We start from the raw sequence: 26,119 nt of genomic DNA, 5'->3' as shown, positions 1-26,119 counted from the left end.
TCAAGTGATCCACCTGCCTCAACTTCCCAAAGTGCTGGGATCACAGATGTGAGCCACTGCCCCTGGCAGATTCTGCTTTTTTATAACTTCTTTTGCCTCACAAATTTTGGAAGCTGCTGCCAATCAAGAGAAAAGCTCATATGAATTTTTTCATGATGATAGCTGAATGGATAGGGAGGGTGTAGTAAATTGTTTTCAAAAAACAGCCACACTAATTCTCCTCCCTGTACCCATGCTTTTACATAGTCTCCACTCACAGCAACTCCAGAACTGGCCATGTGACTTGCTTGGGCTCATAGGACAATAGCAATGCCATGCAAACAGACACTTGAAATATGCTTGTGCAGGGCCGGGCGCAGTGGCTCACGCCTGTAATCCCAGCACTTTGGGAGGCCAAGGCAGGTGGATCACAAGGTCAGGAGATCGAGACCATCCTGGCTAACATGGTGAAACCCTGTCTCTACTAAAAATACACAAAATTAGCCAGGCGTGGTGGTGGGCGCCTGTAGTCCCAGCTACTCGGGAGGCTGAGGCAGGAGAATGGCGTGAACCCGGGAGGCGGAGCTTGCAGTGAGCCGAGATCACGCCACTGCACTCCAGCCTGAGCCAAAGTGCGAGACTCTGTCTCAAAAAAAAAAAAAAAAAAAAAAAGAAATATGCTTGTGCTTCGGGGCTTGACTTCTCATGCTGCTCTTGGAACCCTTGCAACCACCACTATGTGAATGAGCCCCAGTTAGTCTGCTGAACATGTGTGGCACAAGGCCCAGTTACCACCCTTGCCTATAGCCAGTCAACTTTCAGATGTGGAAGAGAAGCCACAGACCTCAAGCTGCCTGCAGACCTCTGAGGGAGCCAGTCTGACAGTAAATGGGACAGAGAAGAGCCGTTCCAGGTGAGCTCAGTCCAAATTACCAACTCACAGGATTGCCGGTAAATAAGAGATTATTGTTTTAAGCCACTAAGTATTAAGGTGATTTATTACACCACACACATAGCAAAAGCTGGCTGATACAGAGAAGGGTTTCAAGGTTGGAGGCAGAAATGACAGTGCATACATATCTTGGAGATATCTTCCTTCCTCCTCCAGTATCTCCAAAAATCATGTGCAAGCTGGCCTGTTTAGATGCTTGACTTTCTGGTTGCTGGAATACTTCATGGAAAAGGAAACCTAGGCCTATTGGAGGTGAACTGAGGCTGGGAACCTCAGGCACATGTGAGTACCAGCCCACCTGCCTAACATGCCCAGGGCATCTGGCTGGAACTGAGCTGTCCTGTGTCACTGGGCACAGAAGAAGGCTACCCAAGGAGCACAGAGTTGATAAACGTCCCCACATACAGAAGACGCCAGATAGGGAGCGGGGGGATGAGTAAAAATGCTTGGTAATGGGCTCAAGTCACACCTCCAGAAATGAGTGTCGGGAGTGTAGCCAGCATGCCTGCTCTGGAGCCAGTGGAGGCCAAATCAGTCTTGTCCAGTGAAAGGGGAGATGAATCAGATGGATTAGAGCCTTGCCCCACCTTTCCACCTACCACTAGCAGGGGATAGGGTGGGTCCTGGTCCCAACCAATCTCAGGGCTGCTAGAGACAAACTTTCTGGGGAGCCCCAAGTCAGAACAGATGTAGCCCAAACTCAAGTATATTGGTGATGCCTAGGGACTTCAAAGGACTCTGCTCTCAACTTGGAGATCTCATAGGATTCTGATTGTCAATCTCCACTCACCCCTGCAGGTATCTCTGCAGCATTAGAGGTTGGGGGAAAACTGGGGGAAAAAATACAAATACGAATACTGAGGCCCTCCTCAGCCCTTTATCTGTAATAACAACCTGTAAAGTGCCTCCTATCTTAGTGCCCAGACCCAGAAAGCACAGCATAAATATTAGTTCTTCTTGTTCCTCCCCACTATTAGTGGGTGAGAAGGGATGGAACCCAGAGTGACAGAGCACAAGGGGCAATCCCACTCTATAAGGAAGGAGACTGAAGTTCCTGGAAGCTTGCATAGCAGCTTGGACATGGACATGCAGGTAGTCCCTGTAAGAATCAGGGGTAATCCATGTATGTATCTCCCCTGGAGGGCAGGGATGATCTTTTCAGCACTTCTTGTCCTACCTCACATAATCAAGGTCCTAGGCTGGGTGCAGTGGCTCATACCTGTAATCCCAGCACTTTAGGAGGCTGAGGCAGGAGGATCACTTGATGCCAGGGATTTAAGAACAGCCTGGGCAACATAGCAAGACCCCGTCTCTACAAAAAAAATTAAAAACTGGCTGGTTGTGGGGGCACACGCCTCTGGTCCCAGCTACTTGGGAGGCTGAGGCAAGAGGATCAGTTGAGCTCAGGAGTTCAAGGCTGCAGTGATCCATGATTGTGCCACTGTACTCCAACCTGGGTGATAGGGCAATATCCCATCTATAAAAAATAAAATTAAAAAAAATTATGGTCCTAGGAAAACTACGGAAGCAAAAAATAGCATCCCATAGACAGTCTGAGCTTCCAGAACAATCCAGGCAAGTTTTCCACATGCCCAAAGCCAAAACTGCCTAGGCCTTACACTGACACCCCCATGATAGCCAACTCCCTGCTGAAATGGCTCTAATGAAGCCTTGCAGATACTTCCAAGCCTACATGAGAATTAATAGTAAGGCAACAGTGAAAAATACTCTCTGGGGCTTGGAATTGTCAGGAAACCTATGAGAAAGAAACCAAATGGACCATGCAATTTTTGGCCCTTCCTTAGACTAACAGTGGAAATTTCAATATCCCAAGCATGAGTTTCTAAGCTTGGAACAACTCAAAATATATCTATCCTTAGGAAGATAGGGTTGGAGTCACACACCTCACTTTCAGCCTTGAGCTTGATGGTGGGTAGAAAGAGCACAGTCCTGGAGTGAGAGAGACCTGAGTTTATGTCCTGGATCTGCCAGGACCAGCTGTACAAGCTTGGGAAAGGAATTTAACCTCTCTAAGCCTCAGTTTCCCCATCTGTAAAGTGGGAATGACACCTTCTTCACTGGGCCTTTGGGAGTGGTGGGCATAGAGGACTTGCTTGGTAAATGGCAGCAGCTACAATAAAGATCATGGATTGACAGAGGCTCCAGGCAATAAGAACTACAACTGCTCTGGGCTAATTGATGGGACCAAATCAACATCCAGCTGCTGGATTTACATCTGTGTCTGAGGTCCCAGAGCCTGTGCTCCTCTCCCTGGACCTCCAAGCACCAAAGAGGGCCTGTCGTCAGATTGACACTGAACTCTGGGTGCAGGAGTCCAAACCTGCTGACTGCCACATGGCGCCTGTGACACTGGCTGCTTTGTGCCACCTCTCCAAGGCTGGCCTGGCCTGCTTTAAATTCCTGGTGGCATTCTGCCTGGGACTGGCAAAGCCAGGCAGGGGCACAAGAAGGGGGCCATGAGAGGTGGCAATGACATCCCAAACAAGCTTCCAGGTTTAGAAGGGCTCCTTCTTTCCCAGAGCAGGCAAAACTTTTCTCACTCTGGTTGGGGGGTGAAGGAGGAGAAATGGAAGAGGCCTAAGAGACCCAACGGCTAAGAGGAATTTTGATTTTCTGTATTTAGTGGCCTCCACTCCCCACTGACAACCACGCAGGAGCCTTGGATTCCACAAAGGAGAATGAGGCTGAGAGCTTCCAGTTGGGCATTAGGAACAGGACAGAATTCAATCCTCTCAAAAGCCTGAGAGGGGCTGAGCACGGAGGTTCACGCCTGTAATCACAGCACTTTGAGAGGCTGAGGCGGGTGTATCACCTGAGGTCAGGAGTTCGAGACCAGCCTGGCCAACTTGGTGAAACCCCGTCTCTACTAAAAATACAAAAAATTAGCCAGGCGTGGTGGCGGGAGCCTGTAATCCCGGCTACTGGGGAGGCTGAGGCAGGAAAACTGCTTGAACCTGGGAGGCAGAGGTTGTAGTGAGCCAAGATTGCACCATTGCATTCCAGCCTGGGCAACAAGAGTGAAACTCTGTTTCAAAAACAACAACAACAAACAAACAAACGAAAAACCCTGGGAGGCAGGAGGGATGCACCTGAGCTGGACTTTGCAAAGCCCTTCTCAAAGAAGCTGAAGAGGGCATTGTAAGCTACTCTTGTAGGACTGAGGGAAAGATAACCACCCCAGGCGTGCCCAAGACCCTCACCTCTTGCCTCGAGGTGGAAGCAACTCCTTGAGCTTGTATTGTCCACTTTCAGATACTAATCAGGAATTAATTTGCCACCCAAGGGCTGACCAGGGGAAAGTCTTCATAAAGCAAACAGGCCAGGCCACTGCAGTGATTTAAATGGGGCTCTGAGAGTGTTCTGGGCTCAGGGCACTCAGTTAGTATGAGCACTGTGTTTGTCTTTGAGATCAAGCCCACTGTGTCTCAATTTCCCAGATTGTTCTGTTGGTGGGGGGCGGGGTGGAACAGCTGTAGTCCTTGCTTCAGAGGGACCCATCTACAGCATAGATTAATTTGAAATGAGCCCGCTACTCAGAACATAATTTATCCTATAAACATTTTCCAGGGTTTATTTCAACATCCAGGGGGAGAATCAAAGCTCTTTAAGATGTAAGAATGGGCTTCTGGGCTGGGCACAGTGGCTCACACTGTAATCCCAACACTTTGGGAGGATGAGGTGGGAGGATCACTTGAAGCCAGGAGTTCAACACCAGCCTGGGAAGCATAGTAAGACCTTGTCTCTGTTAAAATTAAAAAAAAAAAAAAAAAAAAAAATTGGCCGGGTGCAGTAGCTCACGTCTATAATCCCAGCACTTCGGGAGGCTGAGGTGGGCGGATCATATGAAGCCAGAGTTTCGAGACCAGCCTGGGCAACATGACAAAACCCCATCTCTACAAAAAAATACAAAATTAGCCAGGCATGGTGGCGCACGCCTGTAATTTCAGCTACTAGGGAGGCTGAGGCACAAGAATCACTTTAACCCAGGAGGCAGAGGTTACAGTGAGCCGAGATCATGCCATTGCACTCCAGCCTGGGCAACAGAATGAGACTCTATCTCAAAAAAAAAAAAAAAAAAAAAAATTTTTTTTTTAATGGGCAGAAGCCCATTTTTACATGGCAATATAAAATTCAGCCAGAGGGGGCTTCTCTTAGAGAAGAAAAAGCCAAACTCCTATTTCCAGCACACACTGATGACTTCACAGCATAACTGTCTAAAAAGCAATTAACCAGGGGGATACAGAACGATCCTCTGGGCTTCCCTTGGTCAGAACACAAGTGGCCCCTGCTGCACCAAGACTTAGAGGCTGGGTCTGAGGGGGCTCCTGCCTTGCCTCATGACGCTTTCCTGCTGTGCTCTTGGTCAGAGTTTTCCCTCCTCTAAGATGGACCCCAACACACCCCTCTGCCAGGGAGAGCAGGTTGAGCAGGCTATGGTACATGTGACCCCTCTGAGAAGCTAAAGAAACACCAGAGCGGCTTGTAATCCCAGCACTTTGGGAGGCCGAGGTGGGCGGATCACCTGAGGTCAGGAGTTTGAGACCAGCCTGACCAACATGGAGAAACCCCATCTCTAAAAAAAAATACAAAATTAGCCAGGTGTGGTGGCCCATGCCTGTAATCCCAGCTACTTGGGAGGCTGAGGCAGGAGAATCACTTGAACCCGGGAGGCAGAGGTTATAGTGAGCCGAGATCGCGCCACTACACTCCAGCCTGGGCGATGGAACAAAAACGTCTCAAAAAAAGAAAGAAAGAAAGAAACACCAGAGCTTACCGATTCTCCCTGGCAGACCTGCCCCATTGTAGGGAGGGCACTTGCTGACCTCGGGTCCTTTCTTCTGCTTTTCTACTCTCAACAGCTGGGTCTTGAACGCCTAGAGAAAGGCCAAGTTCAAAGAAGGCAGGGTCAGAGGATTGTTGGTCTCATTTTTGTCCTCACCAATTAGGAAGCTAAACACCCTAATACTGAGAACCAAGACGTAGTGCAGACACATTTCTAGAGTATTCATAAACCCAGGTAAAATGTCATAAAGTTTCTCCTTTTGTTTGTTTGAGGCAGAGTATTGCTCTGTTGCCCAGACTAGAATGCAGTGGCGCCATCATAGCTCACTGCAGCTTCTGTTGCTCAGGCTGGTTTCAAACTCCTAGGCTCAAGCAAACCTCCCACTTCAGCCTCCTAAAGTGCTGGGTTACAGGCCTGAGCTACTGCACCCAGTCAAGGTTTCTGGCAGCCTGTCATTCTAGAAGAAATTCCCTGGAGCCTGGTCTGGAAGTGGTACCTCATCACCAACTACAACCTTCTCTGCTTATGACTATGTCCAAAGAAAGAGTCATGCTTTGGAGAGGAAATCCAATAGAAGTGGAAATTAGCAAAGACATCTCCAAAAGGCCAAGTCAGAGTCTCAGTCCGTTGACCAGGTTGGAGTGCAGTGGTGCCATCGTAGCACACTGCAGCCTCAAACTTGAACTCTTGGACACAAGCAATCCTCCTGCCTCAGCCTGCTGAGTAGCTGCAACCACAGGCATGGGCCACCATGCCAGCCTAATTTTTAATTTTTTTTTTTTTTTTGTAGACACAGTGTCTTGGTATGTTGCCCAAGCTGGTCTTGAACCCCTGGTCTCAAGTGATTACCCTGCCTCAGCCTCCCAAAGTGCTGGGATTACAGGTGTAAGCCACTGCATTCAGTCTACTTACGACTTTTAAAAATCTCACCCTATAACTTTTTAAGGCTATTCTTTATAATGTACACATTATTTATATGTGATTTTTAAAAAAATGAGCTATAACTCACATACCAAAAGACTCACCCTTTAAAGTGTATAATTCAGTGGTTTTCTGTATATTCATAAGGTTGTGCAACCATCATCACTAATTCCAGAAAATTTTCATCACCCTATAAGGAAACCCATACCCATTACCAGCCATTCTCATTCGATCCTTCCCCCAGCCCCTGGCAACCACTAATCTACTTTCTGTGTCTGTGAATTTGCCTTCTGGCCATTTCGCATAAGTGGACTCATAAAGATATATAATCTCAAAATAATTAAAATATATGTACTGAGGAATGTGCGATATGGTTAGGCTTTGTGTCCCAACCCAAATCTCATTTTGAATTATAATCCCCATAGTCCCCATAATCCCCACATGTCAAGGGAGAGACCAGGTGGAAGTAGTTGGATCATGGGGGCGGTTCCCCCCCTGCTGTTCTTGTGATAGTGAGTGGGTTCTCATGAGATCTGATGGTTTTATAAGAGGCTCTTCCCCCTTCACCCTGCACCTCTCCTTCCTGCAGCCGTATGAAGAAAGTGCCTTGCTTCCCCTTTGCCTTCCCGCCATGATTACAAGTTTCCTGAGGCCTCTCTAGCCATGCTGAACTGTAAGTCAATTAAACCTCTTTCCTTTTTAAATTACCCAGTCTCAGGCATTTCTTTTTCTTTCTTTTCTTTTTTTTCAACTGAAATACTTGTGTGATGTTATTATGACATAATTGAGGGCCATTTCTTTATAGCAGTGCGAAAACAGACTAATACAATGTGTCTACAAAAATATTTTACTGATGGAGTGCATAACCAAAATGATCTGGAGAGCCCTGGCTGAAAGCGTAAAGCCTTCTAGGATTTGTCCCTGGTTTCTCTATGAGCTTCCTCGACAGAGGCACTGATGGTTCCCCTAGTTCAAAGCAAAGCATGAGGCCAGGCGCCTCATGAGGTGGCCCATGCCTGTAATCCGAGCACGTTGGGAGGCCGAGGTGGGTGGATCACCTGAGGTCAGGAGTTCGAGACCAGCCTGACCAACGAGGTGAAACCCCCTCTCTACTAAATACAAAAAATTAGCCGGGCATGGTAGCACATGCCTGTAATCCCAGCTACTTGGGAGGCTGAGCCAGGAGAATCCCTTGAACCTGGGAGGCGGAGGTTGCAGTGAGCCGAGATTGCACCATTGCACTCCAGCCAGGACAACAAGAGCGAAACTCCATCTCAAAAAAAAAAAAAAGTAAAGCATGATCTAAAAATAAAATATATGCCTTGCAATTATTTGTTTGCTTGTTTTTGAGACAGCGTCCTGCTCTGTCACCTGGGCTGGAGTGCAGTAGTGCAATCACACTAACTGCAGCCTCCACCTTCAGAGCTCAAGTGATCCTCCCACCTCAGCCTCTGCAGCTGGGACTACAGGCTCAAACTACCACAGCTGGCTAATTTTTTAATTTTTTGTAGAGACGGGATCTCACTATGTTGCCCAGGCTGGTCTTAAACCCCTGGGCTCAAGCGATTCTCCTCCCTCAGCCTCCCAAAGTGCTGGGATTACAGGTGTCAGCCACTGTACTCAGCTATAATTTATGATTTAACTTTGTTTTTATAAAAAGATGTTCTCCTTATTATGCTATATGGGCTTAACAAATTTTGACAACTTCCACACACATTTTTGCCTTCCTTTCTGATCCCCAGGCAACTTCCCGAGTCTAGTTAAAACACTGCTATGAGTTACCAAAGTACTTGCAGAGAATGCATGTTACCTCTTTCCCATTGGTATTTATTTCTTAAAAGCTCCCTGGGTCTGTAACATGACAGAGAAGATTATGCTATCACCCCCTTTCTTCCCAGGCTTACAATGTTGTTACCCAGGAGACGGAGTAGGAGGAGGGGAAGGAACCCTTGGGACTGGCCCAGGGCATTCGCTTTGAAGGTCATTCAAAGCAGAGTTGCTTTTTGTCTAGAGAGTGTTTGGTCTAGAGGTCATGTAGAAACTGGTGTTTCCACCAGCCCACCATGCAAGCTGGTTTATAGCTAGTCATTCCATTCTCCATATACTCTCCACCCCGAAGTAACTGGCCCTCTCTCTGGTACTCGCACATGTCGCCGCAGAACTGTGCCCCTCTCTCCCTCTTCAAGATCTAGAGCATCTGTGTAAGCCAAGTATTGCCCTTCCCCCAAATCTGGCACAGGCACCATCATAACACAGCTTCAAATTTGATGCTTCGTTTATTGTGTCATTTACTTGAGTTTAGGGATCCTGATATCTCTACATTTTAATAACAGAAAAATCCACAATTCATTTGAATTTTGCTAATAGCTGGATTCCTTTCTGTTTTTTGTTTGTTTGTTTGTTTTTTGTTGTTGTTTTGAGATGGAATCTCTCTCTGTCGCCCAGGCTGGAGTGCAGTGGCGCAATCTCGGCTCACTGCAAGCTCCACCTCCCGAGTTCACGCCATTCTCCTGCCTCAGCCTCCTGAGTAGCTGGGACTACAGGCGCCCGCCACCTCGCCCGGCTAATTTTTTGTATTTTTAGTAGAGACCGTGTTAGCCAGGATGGTCTCGATCTCCTGACCTTGCCATCCACCCGCCTCGGCCTCCCAAAGTGTTGGGATTACAGGCATGAGCCACCGCGCCCAGCCTGTTTGTTTTTTAAGGAATAGGATCTCAAGGCTGGGTGCGGTGGCTCATGCCTGTAATCCCAGCATTTGGGGAGGCCAAGGTGGGCAGAACACCTGAGGTCAGGAGTTCGAGACCAGCATGGCCAACATGGTGAAACCCTGTCTCTACTAAAAATACAAAAAAATTAGCCGGGCGTGGTGGCTGGCACCTGTAGTCCCAGCTATTCAGGAGGCTGAGGCAAGAGAATGGCGTGAACCCGGGAGGCAGAGCTTGCAGTGAGCCGAGATCATGTCACTGCACTCCAGCCTGGGTGAGAAAGAGAGACTCCGTCTTAAAAAAAAGAAAAAAGAAAAACTAAAAAAATTACTGAGTGTAGTGGTGAGTGCCTGTAATCCCAGCTACTCTGGAGGCTGAGGCAGGAGAATCACTTGAACCCTGGAGGCGGAGGTTGCAGTAAGCCGAGGTTGTGCCACTGCACTCCAGCCTGGGCGACAGGGCAAGATTCTGTCTCAGAAAAAGGGAAATGGGATCTCACTATGTTGCCCAGGCTGGTCTCAAACTGCTGGGCTCCAGTGATCCTCCTCCCTCAGCTTCCCGAAGTGCTGGGATTACACGAGTGAGCCACTCCACTTGGCTTAGCAGCTGGATTCCTTCTTCCTTTCCAGTAATGCTTTTTTTTACATAGTTTTAGCCTTGCTTTCAGAGAGGATGTACCCACTATTCAATTGACTTCCACTTTGCCCTTAAGCAACTCTCTTGGAGGTCATTAAATTCAATAAATTAGCATTTATTGAATACTTCCTGTCTGCGAGGCACTGCTATAAATATAATACCTCACAGGCATTAGTTCACAAGAACTCCTCATAAATTCTATTTTCCCAGTTTTACACATGAGGAAACTGAGGCTCACAGCAGTCAAGTAGCTTCCCAAGGTCATATGGCTGTAAGTTAACCAAGCTGAGATTTGAAATCAGGCTCCTCCATTCTTAACCAATCTCGCACACTGTCCCTCAACTGCAGAGCATCAGTCCCAAACCCTGAGGGTAGTAGAAGACAGATGGGTACTCAGGGAAGAGAGGCATTTTACAAGTTTCAAACTGTGAGGAATATCAGCACAGCATTTGCCTTAAAAAAAAAATCATAGATGGCATTATCTCAGTCACCTCAAACAAAAAGACTTAACTATAGTGAGCTTTGGCCCAGTTACAAATTACTGTGTATCCTTGGGAAAGTGTTTGCCTCTCTCTGGGCCTCATCTGTAAAATAAGTGGGCTTAAACCCCAGGATCTACCTTTTAAGATCCTGAGACTTGGATAGCTCTTTATTTTCTTTTTCTTTTTTCCTTTTCTTTCTTTTTTTTTTTTTTTTTTTTTTTTGTTTTTTTTTTTGAGACAGAGTCTCACTGTTACCCAGGGTGGAATGCAGTGCAGTGGTGTGAACTTGGCTCATTGCAACCTCTTGTTGCAGCCTCTGCCTCCTGTGTTCAAGCGATTCTCATCCCTCAGTCTCCTGAGTAGCTGGGACTACAGTTACCTGCCACCATGCCTGGCTAATTTTTGTATTTTTAGTAGAGATGGGGTTTCACCATGTTGGCCAGGCTGGTCTCGAACTCCTGACCTCAAGTAATCTGCCCACCTTGGCCTTCCAAAATGCTAGGATTACAGGCATGAGCCACCACACCCAGCCAGCTCTTTATTTTTATTTATATTATTATTATTATTATTATTGAGACAGGGTCTCACCTGGTCACCCAGGCTGGAGTGCAGTGGTGCGATCATGGGCTCACTACAGCCTTGACCTCCTGCGCCCAAGTGATCCTTCCACTTCAGCCTCCAGAGTAGCTGGGACCACAGGCATGCACCACCACATCAGGCTAATTTTTTTTTTTAATTTTGGTAGAGATGGGATCTCTCTATTTTGCCCAGGCTGGTCTCGAACTCCTGGTCTCAAGTGATCCTCCCGCCTTGGCCTCTCAAAGTGCTGGGATTACACGTGTGAGCCACCGCACCCTGCCAGATTATCCCTTCATTCATTTTTATTTTTTTTGAAACTGAGTTTCGCTCTTGTCACCCAGGCTGGAGTGCAATGGCGCAATCTTGGCTCACCGCAAACTGCCTCCTGGGTTCAAGAGATTCTCCTGCCTCAGCCTCCGAAGTAGCTGGGATTACAGGCGCCTGCCACCATACCCAGCTAATTTTTTTTTTGTTTGTTTTGTATTTTTAGTAGAGATGGGGTTTTACCATGTTGGCCAGGCTGGTCTCAAACTCCTGACCTCAGGTGATCCACCCACCTCGGCCTCCCAAAGTGCTGGGATTATAGGCATGAGCCACCGCACCCAGCTCATTCATTTTGTTTTACAGAGAAGGACAGGAAGCTACTTAATGCGAAAAGCCAGAGAGAGAGTCTCATGCAGGAGTGAGGCCGTCACAGCCCAGGCTACCTCCCACTTGCCTTGGGATGACTTGAGACACCTTTGCTTGTTCTTCATTTGGTCTCACTCTCATTCTTCCAAAAGGACAACATACACTGTCCTTGCAATCCAACTGTGGATTCTTGGCACAAAGCAGGTGTGGGTGGGTGTTTGGACTCTTTTCCTTCTCAGGAACAATGCTCTGGGGAACAGTTCTTTAGTTGGTTAGTTGAAGTCCTGAAAACAGAAGAGACAAAAGATGTATTTGTTGTAAAATCACCAAAGGCTTGCAAGGGGTAGAGCCTGCGCCAGCGTCCTTGGGAAGGAAGGCATCCTTGGATGTTACTCCAGGACTTGTAGGCAGGGGATGGGGCACTTGGATGCCCTTGACATTCAGACAGTGCTTCATGGTTATGAAGTTCTTTTATCCCATTGAGACCTCAGAAACCTTGGGTGTGGGGACAGAAATGGTGACAATGGTGAGGAGGACAGTGATATTGAAGATGGTGATGACAGTGGCCACTCGTGTGCATTGAGCCAGGGATTGTGCTAAGGACTTCATGTGCCCTGATTCCTGGAAGTGTCCCAACAAGATTAGGAGTAGAAACCCTTTTCAGGAGGGAAGCCGACGCTTACGGGAGTTAATTCAGGCACTCATGGAAATGCAACAGTAGCAGAGCTGGGTGTTGTACTTAGGTCTCTTCAGCCCTGGAGCCTTAATTCTTTGTTTTATGGGTGCTCTAGATGAGGCTTAGAGTGGGTAAGTAGCTCAGAGCTTAAAAAAAAAAAAAAACAACTTGGGTTTTAAAATGCGTGGAGAGATGAAATGCCCACTCTGTGGCCAAAATAGAGCAGGCAAACCTCTGGTTGGCACCAGAGAGAGCAGGGCTAGACTTGGCAGCCAAAGTTCTAATGGATATTCCAGGCCACCTTTTTCCTTCCTCCTCCCTCCCCTTCCTTTATTCTTTGGGGACAAAATCTGTTGTTTCACTCTCTTTTATTGTGCACAATCCTAAGGGTGACTCACCACCATTCCCCACCCAAACCCTTCCTTTTTTCCTACTATTCGTATATCCTGTCTTCATGGAGCTTACAGTCTCTGGAGGAAACAGAGATTAAGAAATCACACAAATCACAGTTGCAAATTGTGAATCATGATAGCTATCAAGAAAAAGTATAGGAAGCCACAACATCTAATCCTAGGGTTCATGAACGGCTTCCTGTAGAAAGTGACATTGAATCTGGGACACATTGGTCTAAGTCAGAGTTTTCTTTGGAGGCCCCTGAGGCAGGGATCAGGTAAGCCTCGATAAAGGAGGAGGATGAGGAAGAGAAAGAGGAGGAAGAGGACAGCACACCCTGGTACTTATTAATCTGCCCCCTCTGCATTTGGGATTTTACTGAGAGTGGGCTGGCTTGGTCCCCGTCCTCTAGGGTGGCGGTTCTCAAAGTGTGGTCCCTGCACCAGTAACAACAGCATTAGGTGGGAACTTGTTAGAAATGCACATTCTTGGGCCCTTCCACAGACCTACTGAATGGAAAACATTGGGGTGGAACCATGAATCTGTGTTTTAACAAGCCCTCCTGGTGATTCTGTGACCTGCTAAAGTTTGAGAGCCCTATTCTAGATGCCTACAATCATGTGGATTCACTCATTAAAAGTACAGAAGATCCCAGTTCTCTCTCACTCTCTCATGTCCTCCACATGGAAGAGGAAGTCATAAACGATATTTTGAGAGGTCTGATAAGAGTCTGCAGCTATACAGAGACATAGGACAGGTTGTTTGATAAAGTGGAGAGTAGGAGACAAAAATGCAAAGATTTTAGCAATTCAGAGATTAGTGGCACAGGAGATGAAACTCCAGAAGGTAAAAGCATATTATTTGAAAACTGGAAAGAACCTAGCACATCATATTCCACTCCCACCCTCACTGTCTTGGTCCATTCAGGCTGCTACAACAAATTACCATTGGCTAGGTAACTTACAAATAATGGAAATGTATGTTTCACAGTTCTGGAGGCTGGGAAATCCAAGATTAAGTCACCAGCAGATTTGGTGCCTGCCTGGTGAGGGCTCATTTCTCAAAGACAGCCTTCTTACTCCGTCCTCACTGGTAGAAGGGGCAGACAAGCTCTCTAGGGTCTCCTTTATAAGGGGATGAATCACATTCGTGAGGGCTCCACCCTCATGACTTAATAACCTCCAAAGACCCCACCTTCTAATATTATCATATCGGAGATTAGGTTTCAATTATGAATTTGGGGGGCCATAAACATGCAGACCATAGCACCCACCCAAGACAAGATCCAGGTAGGTGCTACCTCACTCTTTAAAAAACCTTTTCCAGGTTGGGTGTGGTGGCTCACGCCTGTAATCCCAGCACTTTGGGAGGCCGAGGTGGGCAAATCACAAGGTCAGGAGGTCGAGACCATCCTGGCTAACACAGTGAAACCCTGTCTCTACTAAAAATACAAAACAAAAAAATTAGCTGGGCATGGTAGCAGGCGCCTGTAGTCCCAGCTACTTGGGAGGCTGAGGCAGGAGAATGGCGTGAGCCCAGGAGGTGGAGCTTACAGTGAGCCGAGATCTCTCCAGCCTGGGCGACAGTGCGAGACTCTGTCTAAAAAAAAAAACAAAACCTTTTTTCATCATTGGCCAGTTAAATCTGAGATGCAATCTACCTCCATCTGACCTGCTTCCCTTGGCCTTAGTTCTCTAGATTCTTGCAGGTCAATCCTTTCATCCTTCCTCGTGTCTGCCCAAGGATGACAATATGGGTGGTTCTTAGTGAAGACACAATCGCTGATCAACCAAAGTATAAAATAAGCTCCTGGACTTATACATGCTTTTATTAAAGCAAGAGTGAAGGTGAAAGAAACTTCAAGCACATGTGCTCTCCAGCTGAGCAGCTGACATGAGGGTGGCTTTGTAGATTGGGCCACATTCTGGAGAATGTTAAGTAAATTTTGCGAGGTCCTGATTCCTAACTGTGACCCAGGCCTCCAATATCCTAGGTCACAGACACCTCTCACATGTGGTTTCCTTTAAGTCCTGCATTTATGACTTGACTGATGAGGAAGAAATTTTTGGACTACATATTTAAACTATCATTGCTTGTTATGGGTACTAAATACTTCACAGCCCAAGATCTACTTAGTTTCTGGAGAAACATGTTTCTTGGGTCATTCTGAGGTTCCCCATCAAACATTCGATCTACATATGTTCATTCATACATTCATTTAATCATTCTGCACATCCTGCAAACCCCATGCAAACCCAGTTCAGCCTCCTCAGTCTACCTGCAATTGGGCACTACTCAATTTCTTCTCCAAATCAAGACACAAAAGTCAACCATGGACAAGTTCTACTTCAAAGAATGTGCTAACAAAAGACCCAATTCAGAGCAAGCAAATGTGACAGAGTACAAAACAGCAGCTTCACTTCTCCTTTGAACCATATTTGCATGTTGTCCCAACGCCCTTCACCACATGAGGAAGAGGGCAGAGAGAGGATTAGCCCATTTTAGAAAGAGACAGACTAAAGCCCAGGAAGAAATACAACACAGAGACCTGCCTCTCAGCCTGGGCCTCCCACCACCAACCAGTGCTCCCTAGGCCTGTGAAGGCTCTTAGGGACACCATCATAAGGAGACGACATCAGCCCATGAGTGATAATATAGCATCGACCAAAACAAAACTTCCAAAGAAACTTACTATGAAATGGGCCTCTGACATTTCTTGCATAAAGATGGTCTTTGAAGAGTCACACCACAATAAAAACTCGCTCCTCTGAGGCTAGAATCACAGCTTCTCTACACTCTTGATGATGCCGGACAAAAATGTAACCACATGCTCTTCAACTGGCTTCCCGCCAAACACTGGAGAGCAAGCTCATGTGCCCACCACTGCGTAATAACCCAAGCCAAATCTCTGTTTTATTTTTATCAATAAGGGAAAAAAAAAACAACTTCGTCTTACCACACAGTCCATTGAATTCAAGCCTTTTCACAGAGGAAGCAAAAGACTTCCTAATCTCTAGCAAAAAATGCCAGCTATGTGCTCCCACAGGGTTCCAGTCGCTGGAGGCCGCAGGGCACCAGGACTACCACAGTAACTTCCCAGCTGATCTACAATTCAATTCTCTTTTGTGCAAAACTCCAGACGCTGTCCAACAGTTCGGATCCAAGCTTCAATCCCGGGACGTTCCAGCCTTGTCGTCAGCCCCAGTGCATTCCCTGACCTGGAAAGCAGACTCAGAAATCAGGACCAGAATCTGGGGCCCAGAGCCTGACCACATAGCTTTAGCTGCCTTTGAGAGGAGAGATGGATTTCCAATTTGATCCATAGTACTTTCCATGTAGCAGCTACCGGAGGAAAATGGGATGGGTGAGTGGGCAGTGTGTGGAGTAGAACTACAGAGCCCTCAAAAAGCTTCATAGACAAAATACAGATTAAACATACATATTCTCAAGGAAAGCCAGCCAGGCAGCCATAGTGTAAGCAGTGAGTGCTTTACAGCAAGTGCTTCAGATGTCAGAGGAAATGGCAGGGAGGTTCCAAGAAGATGGATTGGAATAGGAACATTGGCTAACCTGTCAGTTTCCCTAGGAAATGTCAGTCTCATTTCCTCTGCCCCCTCAGTCCTAACCCTACCATCAGATCTATTTTTGTGCCCAGCTTTGTCCCTTATCCCTCCACAGTTCACTATAAAACAAACCTTTTTTTTTTTTGAGACGGAGTCTCGCTGTTGTTGCCCAAGCTGGAGTGCAATGGCACAATCTCGGCTCACTGCAACCTTCGCCTCCCAGGTTCAAGCAATTCTCCTTCCTCAGCCTCCTGAGTAGCTGGGATTACAGGCACCCGCCACCACGCCCAGCTAAGTTTTGTATTTTTAGTAGAGACGGGGTTTCGTCATGTTGGCCAGGCTGGTCTTGAACTCCTGACCTCAGGTGATCTGCCTGTGTCGGCCTCCCAAAGTGCTGGGATTACAGGCGTGAGCCCTGTGCCTGGCCTAAAACAAACCACTTTTATCAGCACTCAGTTGTGTGGTAAATAGTATTTTATTTAGGCTTATAAGGAGCTACAAAAATACAAAAGATGGAGAGTGGGAAAGCTTTTTTGTAATATATAATAATAAATGAAAAGAGCTAGATAAAATTTCTAAAGTAGAATCCTATTTATTTCTTTCTTTATTTAGACATGGGGTCTTACTCTGTCGCCCAGGCTGGAGTGCAGTGGCATGATCATAGCTCACTGCAGCCTCAACCTCCCAAGGCTCAGGTGATCCTCCTGCCTCAGCCTCTGAGTAGCTGGGACAACAGGTGGGACACCACCATGCCTGGCTAATTTTTGTATTTTTTAATAGAGGCGGGGTTTCAACATTTTGCCCAGGCTGGTCTCGAGCTCCTGGCCTCAAGCAATCCTCGTGCCTCAGCCTCCCAAAGTGCCAGGATTATAGGCATGAGCCACTGCACCCAGCCAAAAAGAAAATTTTAAATGCTTTCAGAGACACAAAACAGATTACTCAAAAAGGAACAAGAACCAGATTGGCATTAGACTTGCAACCAATGATGCAAGAAAAGAATAAGGTAACAGATTTAAAGAACAGAAGAAAGGGATCTTTGAATCTAGAATTTTATATCCAGCGAAATTAGCATTCAAATATGATGGCATAATAAAAATATTCTCAGTGATTTAAACCCTCAGCTTGCCACATAATATCTCTCCGTCAAAACACTTAGAGGAAGCCAAATAAGTGAAGGTTTATGAATAATAACACATAACTAAAATTCTAGACCATTTCAGTATGATGGGTTATAGGGGTAAGAGAGACCAAAATACATAAAAGCATGCTGAAATACTTGTCTTCTTTGGGAGAAGATACATTTATCGATCCTTCGCTTCCATCCTACGTATATGTAGGATATATATAGATATATAAAATATCCTATTATATGTAATTATATATAAACATAATAGTTATAGTTATAATTATTATTAATTAAATGATTGAATGATTTGATGTTTAATTATTATGTTAATTAATAATTAAATAATTTTAATCATTTAAAATTAATATCTTAAAATTAAGATACTAATTTTTTTTTAAGACAGAGTCTTACTATGTCACCCAGGCTGGAGGGCAGTGGCACGACCTCAGCTCACTGCAACCTCCGCCTCCCGGGTTGGAGCAATTCTCATGGCTCAGCCTCCCGAGTAGCTGGGCTTACAGGAGTGCACTACCACACCCGGCTAATTTTTGTATTTTTAGTAGAGACAGGATTTCACCACGTTAACCAGGCTGGTCTCAAACTCACAACCTCAGGTGATCCACCCGCCTCGGCCTCCCAAAGTGCTGGGATTACAGGCATGAACCACTGTGCCTGGCCAGATGTTAATATTCTAATAAATTAACCTCTAAATATTAAAGCAAGAATTGTTAGACCTACAGAAATATTCTGACAAATCCACATTACAAGAATAAATTTAAATGTATTTTTCTCTGCCATTAGATCAAGCAAGCAAACAAACAAAATCAACAAAGTTATAAAAGATTTGAACAACAAAAGAAGTTTAATCTAATAAATATATAGAATTACTTATTTAATATAGTATATATATATACATATATGTATATATATGTATATATATATACATATATGTATATATATGTATATATATATACATATATGTATATATATGTGTGTGTATATATATATATATATACACATATTTATATATATATATATTTTTTTTTTTTGAAAAGGAGTTTTGCTCTTGCTGCCCAGGCTGGAGTGCAATGACGCAATCTTGGCTCACTGCAACCTCTGCCTCCTGGATTCAAGCTATTCTCCTTCCTCAACCTCCCGAGTAGCTGGGATTACAGGCACCTGGCACCACACCCAGCTAATTTTTTGTATTTTTAGTACAGACAGGATTTCACTATGTTGGCCAGGCTGGTCTCAACTCCTGACCTCAAGCGATCCACCTGCCTCGGCCTCCCAAAGTGCTGGGATTACAGGCATGAGCCACTGTGCCCAGCTAATACAGAATATATTTTAAGTGCACATGAAAAGCACTCAAATTTCAAAGCAAACATATTTATAAAGCAAGTCTTAATAAATTTGTAAATAATTAAGATAATTTAGACCAGGGATTGACAAACTGAATTGCAGGACAAATCCAACCTGTCACTTATTTTTGTAAATAAAGTTTTATTAGAACCAAGCCATACCCGTTCATTTACATGTTGTCTATGGCTCCTTTTTTGTTACAACAGCACAGATCATATGGCCCACAGAGCCTACAATTGTGACTGCCTGGCCCTTTATAGAAGTAATTAGTCAATCCCTGATATAGGCCATAAATCAACACATAATTAAGTTAAAATTAACAAAATGATCAAATTTAAAACAATATACTTGGAAATTACAAATGTACAAATTTAAGCTTTTTTTCTTTTTAAAAATTTTATTTTTTATGTATTTTTTAATCTAGTAGAGACGGGGTCTCGCCATGTTGCTCAGGCTGGTCTCAAATTCCTGGCCTCAAGCTATCCTCCCGCCTTGGCCTCCCAAAGTACTGAGATTACAGGCATGAGCCACTGCGCCCGGCCTTAAAAGGTTTTTTTGTTTTTTGTTTTTTGTTTTTAATAACTCATGAGTAAAATAAGACATTGTAATGGGAATTTAAAATATTTAGAATTGGTGGTTAGGATATAGGATGTAAGAGGGGAGCAGTAGACCATTGTGTCCACTATAGCAATTAGAAAAAATATATATGGATAAACTAAAAATCATATATATTTCTTTTTAGAGACACTGGAGGCTGGAAATCTAATGGAATTAAATTCCAGAGCAGAAGGGACCCTCCCAAAGTGAGTGGAGATTCATGACTGCTTTCCTCTATGAGGGCATTTGTTGAGTCTCGGCATGGGTTGGGGGAGATTAGACTTGCCAGAATAGAGGCAAGACTACTCAGAGAGAATGAGAAACCAGCCAGCTTTTATGGTCATGTGAGCTGGCTAGACAGAGTAGAATCTGGAGAAGCTTCAAATGCATAGCTGGTTTTCCCCACCTGCCAGTTCTCCCCATAGGATTTTTGCTAAGTTCTGGGCAGTAAAGAAGGCTAGATTGAAATTCAGAGAAAGATACCCTATAATATTGTTGTATTTGAGAAAGAGAAGGCTGCTTGAAAAAAGGGCCTGTAATAAACACAAGACAGGCATGACTCTAAGATATTTGAAACTGTTTTTTTTTTTTTTTGAGACAGAGTTTTGCTCTGTCACCCAGGCTGGAGTGCAGTGGTGCCATCTCTGCTCACAGCAACCTCTGCCTCCTGAGTTCAAGCAATTCTCCTGCCTCAGCCTCCCAAGTAGCTGGGATTACATGTGTGTGACACCATGCCCAGCTACTTTTTGTATTTTTGGTAGAGACAAGGTTTCACCATGTTGGCCAGGCTGGTCTCAAACTCCTGACCTCAGGTGATCTACCTGCTTTGCCCTCCCAAAGTGCTGGGATTAGAAACGTGAGCCACTGTGCCTGGGCAAAAGTATTTTTTAAATTAAAATTTGAAAAATTAAAAAAATACAGATGAGATCTATGTTGCCCAGGCTGGTCTTGAACTCCTGAGCTCAAGTGATCATCCTGCCTCAGCCTACCAAAGTGCTAGAATGACAGGTATGAGCCACTATGCTCAGCTGATATTTGAAACGAAAAGTGAACTGATCCAGCTCAATATCAGACTGGATCAAAGTGATCAGTCCATCACCTTAGCTGCCTGAGAGAAGAAAGAGTGTTCTCTCTCTGGTGAAAAATAATATCTACATCAGACTCTATGGCTATTTATGCATAATATTAAAAAAAATGCAAAGAAGTAGAAAAATGTGGCCTGTAAGCGAGAGAAAAAATAGACAACAGAAACAGTCCTACAGGTAACCCAGATGTTGGAATTAGCACACAAGGACTTTAAGATGATTTTTGTAATTATGTTAAAGAAAAATAAAAGAAAAGTTAGACAAAATGGATGAAAAGATAAATAATGTCAATAGAGAAATTAAATCTCTAAAAAAGAACATGGATATTCTACAATTGAAAAATATAATGTTTTAAATTAAGAATTCATTGGCTAGGCTTAAGAGCAGGTTGGCCACAGCAGAAAAAAAATCTGTCACTGAACTTGAAGACTAGTTATTGGAGATTATGCAAACTGGCTGGGCGCAGTGACTCATGCCTGTAATCCCAGCACTTTGGGAGGCCAAGGCAGGGGGATCACCTGAGGTCAGGAGTTCGACACCAGCCTGGCCAACATGGTGAAACCCCATCTCTACTAAAAATACAAAAGTTAGGCTGGGAGCGGTGGCTCATGCCTGTAATCCCAGCACTTTGGGAGGCCGAGGTGGGCGGATCATGAGGTCAGGAGATGGAGACCATCCTGGCTGACACGGTGAAACTCCATCTCTACTAAAAATACAAAAAAATTAGCTGGGTGTGGTGACGGGCGCCTGTAGTCCCAGCTACTTGGGAGTCTGAGGCAGGAGAATGGCGTGAATTCCGGAGGTGGAGCTTGCAGTGAGCCAAGATCACACCACTGCACTCCTGCCTGTGTTACAGAGTGAGACTCCATCTCAAATAAATAAATGAATAAATAAATAAAAATACAAAAGTTAGCTGGGCATGGTGGCGGGCACCTGTAACCCAGCTGCTTGGGAGGCTGAGGTAGGAGAATTGCTTGAACCCAAGAGGCGGAAATTTCAGTGAGCTGAGATTGCACTACTGCACTCCAGCCTGGCTGACAGAGTGAGACTCCATCTCAAAAAAAAAAAAAAGGTAAAAAAGAAAGAAAAGGAATTATGCAAACGGAAGCACAGAGAAAAAAAATGGCAAAAAAACTGGAACAGAACTTGAAAGAGATGTAAGACAGGATGAAATGCTCTAATGTTTGCATATTGGAATTTCAGAAGTAAAGAGGAGAAATAATGAGTCATAAAACAAGAATTTTCAAAAAAACAATGAAAGATATTAACCCACAGATTCAAGAAGATCTTAGCAAAGCCCAAGCAAGATAAATTTAAAAAAAGAGAAAAAAAGAACACATGCACTAAAACAAAAACACATCCAAGCACATTATAGTTAAATGACTGTTGGAAACTAAAGAGAAAGAGAAACCCTTACAAACAGCTAGAAAGGGGGGGAAAAAAACTTGCAGAAAAACAGTAATAAGAATTATAACTGACTTCCCAAAATAAATTATGGAAGCCAGAAGAAAATGAAATGACATTCTTAAAATACTGGAGGAAAAAACTACCAAACTAGAACTGTGTATTGTGTATTCTTAAAAAACGAAGGGTAAAAAGACATTTTCAGACAAACAAAAGTTGCGTGAATTTACTACCATCAGTGCTGTACTACAAGGAATGCTAAAATTGCTTAGATCTGCCATCTAAGATCTGTCTCTAAATAAGTGCCAGCTCCATTAGAACATTCTGATCAGAGATTAATAACCTGGGCACCAGAGACCCTTCAGGTAGAAGTTGATATCTGTAAGCTTCTGTGGGAAAAAAATACAAATTAATTTCTGATAGTCTGTAACTGAAATTTAGCATTTCCTTTAATTCTGAATGTGGACAACAAACCCACTAGTGCTAGCAGCATCTGTGACTTTGTCTCCAGTGGAAATCACAAATATATTGGGTCAGGCGCAGTGGTTCACGCCTATAATCCCAGCACTTTTGGAGGCCAAGGCAGGCGGATCACCTGAGGCCAGGAGTTTGAGACCAGCTTGGCCAACATGGCAAAACCCCGTCTCTACCAAAAATACAAAAATTAGCTGGGCATGGTGGCAGGTGCCTGTAATCCCAGCTACTCGGGAGGCTGAGGCAGGAGAATTGATTGAACCCAGGGGGTGGAGGTTTCAGTGAGCTGAGATTGTGCCACTACACTCCAGCCTGGGCAACAGAGCAAGACTCCATCTCAAAAAAAAGAAAAAAAAAGAGAAATCACAGATATATTCATATCTATGCTGTTTTTGCAAATGTCTCAAAGTAGTGTTTACACTCATCAGGACTTCAAAATTGTCAGGCCGGGTGCAGTGGCTCATGCCTGTAATCCCAGCATTTTGGGAGGCTGAGGCGGGTGGATCACGAGGTCAGGAGATCGAGACTATCCTGGCTAACATGGTGAAACCCCATCTCTACTAAAAATGCAAAAAATTAGCCGGGTGTGGTGGGAGGCACCTGTAGTCCCAGCTACTCAGGAGGCTTGAGGCAGGAGAATGGCGTGAACCCAGGAGGAAGAGCTTGTGGTGAGCCGAGATTGCGCCACTGCACTTCAGCCTGGGCAACAGAGCGAGACTCCATCTCAAAAAAAAAAAAAAGACTTCAAAATTGTCATTGTTATTAGGTTCCTGCTGGATCTTGCTGCATAATGCATTAATAAATACATGCATGTATTACCATGGTGCCACTTTAACATTTTAATAAATGTAATTCACACCATTAATTTCCCTTATAATCCTGTGTATTTTATGCATTTAAAAACATTATTCTCTCTGTCTTTCTCTGTCTGTCTGCCTCTCTCTTTCTCTTTCTGTGTCTCTCTGTCTCTCTCTCTGTGCCTATCTTCTGTCTTACTCTCTTTCTCTGCCTGCCTGTCTGTCTGTCTGTCTGTCTCTCTCTGTCTCTCTCCCTGCCTTTCTGTTTCTCTCTCTCTCTCCCTCTCTCTCTCCCTCTCTCGCTCTCTCTGTCTTTCTCTCTTTCTCTCTGTCTCTCTCTGTCTGTCTCTGTCTTTTTCTGTCTTCTCTCTCTCTCTTTCTTTCTGTCTGTCTCCATCTCTCTCTCTCTGCTTGTCTCTCTCACTGTGTCTGTCTTCTGTCTTACTCTCCTTCTCTGCCTGTCCGTCTGTCTGTCTGTCTCTCTCTCTGTCTCTCCCTCCCTTTCTGTTTCTCTCTCTCTCTCTCTCTCTGCCTGTTTCTCTCTTTCTCTCTCTGTCTGTCTCTGTCTTTCTCTGTCTGTCTCTTTCTGTCTGTCTCTGTCTCTGTCTTTCTCTCTCTGTCTCTCTCTCTCTGCCTGTCTGTGTCTGTCTTCTGTCTTATTCTCTTTCTCTGTCTGTCTGTCTGTCTCTCTCTCTCCCTTCCTGTCTCTTTCTCTCTCTCTCTTTCTGTCTGTCTCTCTCTCTCTCTCCTTTCCTGTCTCTTTCTCTCTCTCTCTTTCTGTCTGTCTCCGTCTTTCTCTGTCTGTCTCCGTCTTTCTCTGTCTGTCTGCCTCTCTCTTTCTTTTTCTGCGTCTCTCTGTCTCTCTCTCTGTGCCTATCTTCTGTCTTACTCTGTTTCTCTGCCTGCCTGTCTGTCTCTCTCTCTCTCTCTCTCTGTCTCTCTCTCTTTCTGTCTGTTTCTCTCTGTCTCTCTGTCCATCTCTGTCTTTCTCTGTCTGTCTCTCTCTTTCTCTCTGTCTCTGTCTCTGCCTCTCTCTCTCTCTCTCTGTCTGTCTCTCTCACTGTGTGTGTCTTCTGTCTTACTCTCCTTCTCTGCCTGTCCGTCTGTCTGTCTCTCCCTCTCTCTCCCTCCCTTTCTGTTTCTCTCTCTCTCTCTTTCTGTCTGTTTCTCTCTTTCTCTCTCTGTCTGTCTCTGTCTTTCTCTGTCTGTCTCTTTCTCTGTCTGTCTGTCTCTCTCTTTCTTTTTCTCTGTCTCCCTGTCTCTCTGTCTGTGCCTATCTTCTGTCTTACTCTCTTTCTCTGGCTGTCTGCCTGTCTCTCTCTCTGCCTGTCTCCGTCCCTCCCTCCCTGTCTGTCTGTTTCTCTCTCTGTCCATTTCTGTCTGTCTCTTTCTCTTTCTCTCTCTTTCTTTCTCTCTGTCTCTCTCTCTCTCTCTCTCTCTGCCTTTCTCTCTCACTGTGTCGGTCTTCTGTCTTACTCTCTTTCTCTGCCTGCCTCTCTGTCTGTCTGTCTGTCTCTCTCCCTCCATGTCTCTCTCTCAAAAAAAAAAAGAGAAAGAAACAAAATAAAAACATTATTCTGAGAATACAAGCTTTCTTGTATTCTTGATTGTCCAAGGGGTACATGGTACATGCACACACACATACACGTGCACAAAGGTTGAGAGTTCCTGATCTAAAGGATACAGGAAATGGTCAGGAACAGTCGTCACCTTGTTCCTGTTTACCATGTTGTATTACAGATATTTATATATCTTTCTTTCCTTATTAGCCTATGAATTCTTACAGAGCAGGAATGATGTCTTTTATTTCTTTTGGTCTTCAGTGCCTAGAACAGGGCTTGGCATTCATTGAATCATCATTTATAGAATATCTTCTGTGTATAAGGATCGAGCCCCATTGGGTGAGGAAGAAGAATGGAGAGATTCAAAGGAAAGTGATAATTAATTCATGTGCTTATTTGAGCATTCATTCATTCATTCAGAAAACTGTTCAGTTGCTACTCAATGCCAGCCAGTATGGTAGGCTCTGGGGACAATAGGAAGAATGAAACCCAAGTCTTTATTCTCATGGAGCACCCATTCCAGCTAATGGGAGAAAGACAGATAAAAGATTTCTGAAGAAAGACAAATGAGAATGAACTCACTTGTTCTGGAAAGGCAGCAACATGGGGAAAATCTTATTCTTAAATCTATATTCATCACCTCTTTCTGGGAAAAATGTTACTGGGAGAAAGTAACACTTAAGGCTAGAAAATGAAGATAAAGATGCTCTCTCTTCCTTTTTTTTTTTTTTTCTTTTTTAGACAGACTCGCTGTGCACCCAGGCTGGAGTGCAGTGGCACAATCTTGGGTCACTGCAACCTCTACCTCCTGGGTTCAAGCAATTCTCCTGCTTCAGCCTCCCGAGTAGCTAGGATTACAGGCACCTGCCACCATGCCCAGGTAATTTTTTTGTATTTTTAGTAGAGATGAGGTTTCACCATGTTGGCCAGGCTGGTCTAGAACTCCTGACCTCCAGTGATCTACCCACCTTGGCCTCCCAAAGTGCAGGGATTACAGGCATGAGCCACCACACCCAGCCAAAGATGCTTAGAAGGAAAAGTCAGCTGGGTGCAGTGGCGCGTGCCTGTAGTCCCAGCTGCTGGGGAGGTTAAGATGGGGGGATTGCTTGAGCCCAAGAGTTCGAGAACAGCCTGGGTAACATAGCGAGACCCTGCCTCAAAAAAAGAGAGAGAAAAATAGTCTTTGGAGTTCTCGTGAGGACAATTTACCTTGTTGCGTGGTTGCTGGTCTTGCCTATTAAACTTTGAGAAGTTAACCCTCCATTGCCCAAGATGTTTCAGGGGCTGGCCTGTCCAAACACAGCAAGATAGATGTCTTCCCTCTCTGGAGTTCTGGTTCTTGTTCAAAGATTCTATGATGCGATCAATTAGTCAGAATGTGCAAGCTTGCCT

The 26,119-nt window shown here is 44.8% G+C and overlaps 1 protein-coding gene across 9 annotated transcripts in view; it reads right to left on the bottom strand.

Annotated features, from left to right (window-relative positions):
* HK1 (hexokinase 1) overlaps positions 1-26,119 on the bottom strand; it is a 133,741-nt gene extending 107,622 nt beyond the window's left edge. For 2 of the 9 annotated variants that reach the window (XM_054659665.2, XM_063780717.1), the window contains exons 1-4: positions 25,937-26,072; positions 11,777-11,972; positions 6,761-6,846; positions 5,727-5,826 (exon numbers count right to left, since the gene is read on the bottom strand). In XM_054659665.2, the coding sequence (XP_054515640.1) occupies positions 5,727-5,753 (27 nt within the window). In that variant the 5' untranslated portion in view covers positions 5,754-5,826; positions 6,761-6,846; positions 11,777-11,972; positions 25,937-26,072. Of the gene's footprint in view, positions 1-5,726; positions 5,827-6,760; positions 6,847-11,776; positions 11,973-24,949; positions 25,040-25,936 lie in introns of all 9 variants that reach the window. The other 7 variants (XM_054659668.2, XM_054659667.2, XM_016918466.4 and 4 more) reach the window with 7 other exon arrangements.

This window comes from Pan troglodytes, chromosome 8 (genome assembly GCF_028858775.2).
Source record: "Pan troglodytes isolate AG18354 chromosome 8, NHGRI_mPanTro3-v2.0_pri, whole genome shotgun sequence".
Lineage (NCBI taxonomy): Eukaryota > Metazoa > Chordata > Mammalia > Primates > Hominidae > Pan > Pan troglodytes.
The sequence above is the reverse complement of the archived record's forward strand: the minus strand, read 5'-3'. Positions and strand labels throughout refer to the sequence as shown.